Below are 8,519 nucleotides of genomic sequence, written 5' to 3'. Positions count from 1 at the left end.
TTGCGGTGCAAAAGTTATAACTTCGATCATAAAAAATCCCCTGAACTGATCCAGAGACCATTCGCTTTGACTAGTCAAAGACTGATTATTTTGTTCGTATTAAGATAGAACACGTATTCTCTCTCAAAGCTATATTGAAGTGAGATTCTCGCAGTTTCTCTTAACAACATAGGGGAGGAAATAAATCACAAATCCACTTATCTTTCTGAAATATGTGACATGATTTGGAAGTATTTGGTGTATATATGATATCATAACTTATTTACTCATGAAGTCGTCTATGGATGATTCTTTTTAACAAGGGTTTTGCTAAAACGTTGATATAATTGGACCTTGAGTTTTATATACAAGCTAGTATGTATATATTAATACGTTTTTGTAATCCTTACTTGAACGAATGAAAGATCTGGTCAAAATAAATGTTATATGTGATCATTCAAGTACACGTTGTTATAAACAGCTCGAGAGATGAGGAGTAATTATTTTAAATGTAATAAATATTTTCAATAATCTATACTAAATAATAAAAATGATCCCTTTCTTCACACTTACAAAAGCAATCGAATTAACAGAGAACAAGTTTTCTTTAACATATTGTACTTTAGCTATACACTTTCATCAACAATGAACATTAAAAGGGTCGGGTGAATTTTAAGTAGTTTCTAGATGGAAACCTCTAGACATTGGAAATGGAAGCTATCAAACAAACAAAAAGTAAGGAACGCAGCTAATCTGGCTCTGGTAATCATTAAATAGAGCCATGAGTATTACTTTATGTCACACACTTGTAATAAACGAATACGGACAGATTTCGTACGTAATAATAATCTAAGGCAATCTAATATAAACATATTTACTCCAATAAACGTACGCAATGTTCAAATTCTACCACTCAAAAGTACTCTAACGAGTATGAATTAGATAATGATAGTTATTCATAGAATAATAAATGAAAGTACTGTATTATATTTTTTAAAGCAATTCACAAATACTTAATATATATTAGAGAGAAATAAAAAATGGTGGTAAAATTATATCAGTACAGTACCCAAGGAACGTATCTATCAACCCTTATAACTACGCGCTAAACGTTACTGATAAGGTTTGATCTGAGGATATGTTTGAAAGGAACAGTAGGGTCATTGTACACGTATAGTGTTAAAAATTAGCTATACGGCGCCACGTCATTGAATTTGTACATAAGTGACTGTTTGAAAATGTTTAATGTTTAAGCAGAAAAATGGTTTGTGATTGTCGTGTAAACGATTTTAGGATAAGAGTGTCACGTGTAGGTGTTTTTCAGGTTGTTTTCGCATTAATTTTGCTGTGTACATTTTAATTAATATATTCTACTAATAATACACCTTGTGAAACGTTTTCAAAATAGCCTTGTTCTGTGCTGATTACACTAAAAGTGCTTAGTCATTATATACTTTACATAGTACTTCAAAGTGACAAAAATGAAGGAGATAATATACACAGTAATCTTAAAGAAAAAAAAAAGAACCAATAGGAATGACTTAGCGTTTTCCGTTTAATTATGTTTTGTAGGTAGGAGTACATGACGTCAGGTTTCAAGGATTTTCTTGTGTCAGTGGAGATTTCTCTGTGAACGACAGATATAGAGGAAAACAGGTCAAAACGTTTGGAGAAAGAACAAGAAACCGTAACTCATACCTAGACTGTATTTTGTTCGTTGTACTAGTGTGAAAACAAATGTAATTAAAACATAGTAAAGAAAAGCGGAATTATTAGATTTTAGAATTGAACGGACTTCGTAACTCAGGATCATTATGTCTCGACCTGCACCTTTATACACGGTATGCATGACTTAGAATATATCTTATTCTTAATTTAGATTATTTTAAAGATAAGTCTTTCTCAGATTTTATTGGTTTAATTTTTTTTTCGTTATCATAAAAAACGGCATTTAATTTTATCAAGTTTTCTGATTGAAAGTTTCCATATAGCTAATTATTCACAAAAATGCAATGTTTTGGATAGTAGAGTTTAAACGCCAGAAGTTTGCTCCACTATACACTTTGCTAAGGTCCAGTTTTCTAATTTTGGACAAAATCAAGGCAACAAAGACTTGGGATCGTTCTTTTGACGTTTGGTATAATTATACAACATATATGTACACAATATTCCGAACCCAAATTAGCCACAGGAAGTGGCGATAAAATATGTACTGTATATTCTGTAAGCATATTATGTAAGAAAAATTGATTTTTAAAGATATTGCCTTATGAGCTAATTATGTTCGATAAGAAAAACAATTAAAACGTTTCACGATTTCTATTTCATTAAACCTTGAATATAACATGATTTATATAATAACGATTCTAGTTTTGTCTCAGTCAATATGATAATGGCATGATTATCAGGAAAGAGTAGATATACTTTAGCATGTTATCGTCATTTTTCGCAACTTTAAAGTTTTATGAGACAAGATTTTAACACTCCAGAGATTGACTAGACGAAAGAAGACACTTCTGCAACTTACAAAGATTTCATTTTTTCAATAAATAAACTCACGCTAGCAGAAAAAGAAGAACTTTTAAGAGGAAAACAACAAAAATATAGTTAAAGATCTAGTATATTTGGGAAAAAGATGAAGAGAAAATCTTAATGACATCGTTTGTACAAGCCTACATGTGGAGTACTGGGAATTCAGCGAGGGTTAAACGCGTGGCTTGATGCGCTATATTTTAGGTATATAGTATAATGTTGTTAGATTACTTCCGTGTGTTTTTAGTGTTGTAGAACATGTCATGGCAACATGAATATTTACTAATCCACCGTATAGCTTTAGCATTGTCTTTGTGTCTGAGTTTCTTTATAAGTTTCTTAAACATGAGATATGTGAAAAAGTTTGTTTGTTTGTAATTAAGCACAAAGCTACACAAAGGGCTATCTGTGCTCTGCACACCACGGGTATCGAAACCCGGATTCTAGCGTTGTAAGTCCGCAGACATACCGCTGTGCTACTGGGGGCATGTGAAAAAGAATTAGGTTAAACTAATGGAATACTGTTTACGTAGGTTTTGATGTTCAAAGACTAGTTTGTGTACTTCACATTATACACACATGGTTTATCTATTATACATTTTCGTCTTACGCATTTCTTAGAAACTATTTTGTTTGTTGTGGTTAATTAATTTATTTGTTGTGGTTGACTAATTGATTTGGATGTATTACTTTAATGTTCATTATCTCAAATAATATTAGACGAAATATTTAACTTCCTTTCCTGAGAAATTAATCTTTCCTTATTAAGTGTCTAAATATACTTAATATAAACTGAATTTTACTGTTTCACAAATCGATTTCCACAAAACTGTGAAATATATCTCACTGGATATTCAATAAGACGAAATCCCACCCTGACGACGACGAAAACTCGAAACGTAAGTAACAATTTGTTTTATTTATTTTGTTACTACTGAAAAGTTCTTAATTTTGAAAATGGTAGTTATTTTTAGTAAGCTATGCGCTGCACAAATTAAAATGTCCGTTTGCTATGACCTAATAATTTTATTTTTTAATAGTTTATTTGACTTTGTTGGCACTACAAGATGCATAAATTTAGTATACCTATTATTCACAGCCGAATTTGGCAACAGGAAATTTCATATTACATTTAACGTGTTAATTAATACAAAAATTATCTCGCTGCTGATATTAGAACTGTCAGCACCATATCAAGGAAAAAACTCTAAATCGAAAGTGGATGGATTTTTTCCTCAAAAATTGTAAACTCCAAAAATAAATTTTAAAACAAAAATTATGATGTAAATATTTTGCCGGATTTGGTTTTATGTTTTACTTTTTTACTCAACTTCTTAAGCCTACCGTCATGCCAAACGTTCGCCAGAGACACGGAATGGAAACTTAGCAAGTAATAAGAATCCAAAGCTAGCTCTTCATTTTGTTTTGCACGGCGGTATGTCTGCGGACTTGCAACGCTAGAAACTGGGTTTCGATATAGAGCAAAGATAACCCTTTGTATAGCTTTGTGTTTAACTACGAACAAAAATTTTGTTTTATCTAGTTTAAAGAGTAAATTTACATACTACTACCAAAGGACTTTGGCAGTGATTTATCTCCATTTTTGAGCGAGTCTTATACACTCAGGTTTCTTGGCACCTTTGGACCTCTTACGTTCTTTAACATGCGATACAAAACTAGCTTAATCTTTCCCTTTACTTTTATCACGCTTTGACGGGATGTTTGACAGCACAGAGCAAATATTTTATCAAAGTTGAAGTAAATGATAACACCTCTCAGCTTTTAGTTGACAGTGATGTTGGGTCTGACTTGAAGTTATTCTACACATAGTCATTTCAAGTAAGGAAAAATTATAATAAACTTTATACATATTTCTACCAGAACTTTTCAAATAACTGAAAACAAAAAAACACCAGGATTATTTCGTGATGAAAAACAAACCTCTGTATTCTGATAAAAGACAGCAAACCAAGGTTACAAATATCATAATTAAAACTATCTTGAAATAAATAAATCTAAACGTTCACTAATACTGAGTTTGTCATATAAGTATTTAAGAAAAACGGCTTGTTTTCTCACTGTTTTATATGAAAATGCAGATATCGTGAACCATGTTACAGAACTTTGTTCAGGATAATCACAGTTTATATAAGAACGATATTCCAAGTCTCCTACTGTTCTTAGAAATACATTTTCCATACCCAGTCGTGTTCGTTCAGGTGACCACGTTTGCATACTACTGATCAAATTCGCGATTTCTATTGTAACAAACTTATGTTTAGAACAGTAAGCGCAGTCTTAGACCACACACATCTTGACAGTCTATGCACATACCTTCCACTGTATATAGACGTCAGTTTCCAATAGCATGTTTAAGCCAAAGGCTCTTAAGTTCATGAGGCCCGGCATGGCCAGATGGTTAGGGCGCTCTATTCGCAATCTGAGGGTCGCTGTTCGAATCCCTATCCCACCAAATATGCTCGCCCTTTCAGCCGTGGTGGCGTTATAATGTGACCGGCAATCTCACTATTCGTTGATAAAAGAGTAGCCCAAGAGTTGGCGGTGGGTGGTGATGACTAGCTGCCTTCCCTCTACTCTTACACTGTTAAATTATGGATGGCTAGCGCCGATAACCCTCGGGTAGCTATGGGCGAAATTCAAAAACAAACACACAAACTTAAGTTCATTAAAGCTCTTCTTCATTGGGAGACTTAACAGGCATATGGGTGAAGGAGACTACTGTCATTCCAGATTCTTCTTCATGAAAACAGTCTTTGATTTCGAGGTGTTTGTGTTTCACAGTAATTGCTTTTGAATTGGAGGTTTTTATTTTAATGGTAAAAGTAATTTCGCGGATGAATATGTTGCTCCCGATTAGCTTGGAATGAGTTACTGAGCCCATTGCTGCCCCAAACCTCCGCTGTGAGAGTTTATCCGCTTTCAGGAGAACATTGAAGGCTCCTTCCTTTGAAATTATGTGTTCATTGGTTCTACATCATTTAACAGTATCCTTGTATGAATAATTCTATTCAGAAAGACAATATATATATATATATTAGATGTACTTCTACAGGTTCCCCGAAAATGTTCTGTTTCACGAGTAAATAAAACCAAAGTTAAGAGTAAACAAAAATTTTTATTTCTTGGTTTTGAAGTTCATATGTCACGCGGTGTTGTAGCCCACAGAGTGGATAATTCTTCTCGTGAATCATGGTTTATGCATGTTTTACTGAAGTCACGATAGCACAAATTGCGACGTTAAGTGTCCCTCATGTGACGTCATTTTAGTGTCTATTGACTGACTAACAAACAATACACTACTGTATTGTGGTGCGAGTGATTAAAACAGGTGACCTCTACAGGCAGTCTTCGGCCACCTTTCGGAGAAAAATAAAAAAGATAACTGTCCTACCATAAATCTACTCGTGGAAGCATCTTGTGCAGAAATTTGCGCTGAACGAAATATACAGGTGCTAAACATGCTGCCTGTGGTATCACGGATCTCATATTCAGTGATTTATCACTTCTTTAGTATATGCAAATCGTTCTGACAAAGTGTGATTAACTACCCCTATTTATTTTAAATATGAGCTCTTGCGAAGCTAATGTAAGTTCATTTTTCAGTCTCAACAGAAAGCTACAAATGTTTTCGAACAAACACACCATGTTTCCAGAGCGAAACGAGGCCAGATTATGGGCCAACGGGGAGGATTTCGTGGGTGCACGGTATGGTTTACAGGTAAGGTTTGAGTATTGTTGTTTTACGTAAACTGTGAGCAACTAATTCTTTGCGGCCCGGCATGGCCAGGTGGTTAGGGCCCTCGACTCGCAATCTGGGGATCGCGGGTTCGAATCCCCGTCACACCAAACATGCTCGCTCTTTCAGCCGTGTGGGTGTTATAATGTTATAATGAATATAGCCAGTTTTCCATGTGCTGCTCTATTAAATTAGAATACATTATAATTCAAGTCATTTTATGTCCAGTCTCGAGCTCAGTCATCTATTCCATAAAACCCTAACTCGATAAATAGATTTACTTGAACCAGAAACGCCTAGAAGAGAAGTAAACTATTATCTATATCTAATAAAGTAATCCATTATCAAATCTAAAAATATTTGAGACATAGATAAGTGCAGGCAAATTGGCTCTGCTTATTAACTAGATGTATTAAATTCAATGTCAGTGAATTACTGTAGTGTAATTTGCAAAGCTACTAATTTCAACTGAAGAAAGATCGATATTAATTTTAATACCGTATATGATATATAAATTTTTATTGGAATTTATTGAATTACTAGTTTGGTGCCCTCGTTGCAATTCATATTATCTGTCGTAATCGCCTTAAAATTTCATGAAGTTAAGCCTAATGAGCCACGACGGAAGATACACAACATTAAATGTATTAACATAGTGGAGAGGTACGCTGTTTCACTCATTAATTAAGGGCTCAGTAACTTTAGAAGTCTAACTAGCATATCTTACTATGGGATTGTTTGCTTATTGTACAATGCATTCCGTTCAGCTTTGATCAACACAGAAAATGTTGTCATTTTCATCCCAGTCTAATGAGATGTAGCAGAAAGAGTTGAGCAAGGGACGTTTACGTCAATACAAGCGTGCTGTATGACTGCACACATGATTTCGCCTACATTTACTATTCTTTCCGAAACTGTAAACAGGCGAAGTCAAATACTCAAGAGAACCTCTCAGGCGCTGACAGTCACTTTCCGTTCCATCATTATAAGCGTGACAGTAATCTTTTACAGGTAAAATCCCAGTCGCTAAACCTGTTAACAAACCTTTACACCCTATAGATTTTTTTGTAAAGACACTGCTTCAGTTGGTCACCCCTCACGTAGCTAGTAATGTCACTATTGTTCAGGATGTGAATGCTGTGCTTGTGTTGCAACTATTTGAAAAGTATCTACGCTTTCACATCTCTGTATCTTCTACCACTATGGTTAGCTGTAGATCGGAAGATTCAAAGTTCGAGCTGTAATACGCCACTGAATGTACTCCACATTTACAGCTCTGGGATATTATGATTGTCAAAATTAATTTCGCTGTTCATTTCAGAGTATTGACATAGGTAGAGGGTAGTGATGATTCATTGCCCTACCTCTGGTCAGTACTTCTGGATTCGTGGTGACTTAGTGGTTTCTAATCTGATCACTTAGGGCGACATTCAAGTTGAAAATAGCAAATCAAGTGCTCGTTGGAGCTGATCAGTAATGAGATTCTGCTGACAAAATCCAGAATCACTAAATAACAAGACCATAATTTCATTTGAGTACTGTGGAGATTATATAAAACAAGGGTTTGTTTCAAATGGAAATCTTAGAATGCACTAGCGACACCTGCTGATATTTTGCCACCACATTTTATTGTACAGGTTCTCATAACGAAATATTATGAAGTAAATACCTCCGTGTATTACCTTATGGTATGATATATATATATGATCGGATTTGTAAATTGAAATATACCATTTTTGTAACTACGTTAGAAGTAACTAGAGGAGCACTCAGAAGAGGGTATACCTCCGCTACGCATCGTTGATCATATTCGGCCCTCAAACAATATAAAACTACATCCGTATTTCTGTCATTATCAACAGATACGGATCCTTTTTGGCAGAACAATTAGGAATAACATTCTGCATATGTTCATCAAATTTCATCAGAAACCGATAATGTTGGACTGAGTTATAGACCAAGAATAGTATGAAAATCGGTCTCCATGTTAAGAAATAGGGATTTATTTTATATTCGCGACTTTTCTGTGACTTTGACTTTTGATCTTGACCCCCCAAACTCTAATCAATTTTGTATCATTGTCCAAATGTACACCAGCTTTCATCCAAATCAATTCAGTCATTATTGACAAACACATAAAACATACACAAACAGGGGTGAAAACATAGCCTCCGTCACCTTCGATGGTGGAAGTAATTAACACAGAAAATGTACCCTTAACACTATATATATATATATATATATATATATG

At 34.4% G+C, this 8,519-nt stretch overlaps 1 protein-coding gene across 1 annotated transcript in view; it reads left to right on the top strand.

Annotated features, from left to right (window-relative positions):
• The first annotated feature begins 1,551 nt into the window (after positions 1 to 1,551).
• Positions 1,552 to 8,519, top strand: part of LOC106468673 (bifunctional 3'-phosphoadenosine 5'-phosphosulfate synthase-like) — a 27,999-nt gene continuing 21,031 nt past the window's right edge. The window contains exons 1-2 of the mRNA XM_022397671.1: positions 1,552 to 1,820; positions 6,136 to 6,250. Coding sequence (XP_022253379.1) covers positions 1,794 to 1,820; positions 6,136 to 6,250 — 142 coding nt within the window. The 5' untranslated portion in view covers positions 1,552 to 1,793. The remainder of the gene's footprint in view (positions 1,821 to 6,135; positions 6,251 to 8,519) is intronic.

This window comes from Limulus polyphemus, unplaced genomic scaffold, assembly GCF_000517525.1.
Source record: "Limulus polyphemus unplaced genomic scaffold, Limulus_polyphemus-2.1.2 Scaffold90, whole genome shotgun sequence".
NCBI lineage: Eukaryota > Metazoa > Arthropoda > Merostomata > Xiphosura > Limulidae > Limulus > Limulus polyphemus.
The sequence above is the reverse complement of the archived record's forward strand: the minus strand, read 5'-3'. Positions and strand labels throughout refer to the sequence as shown.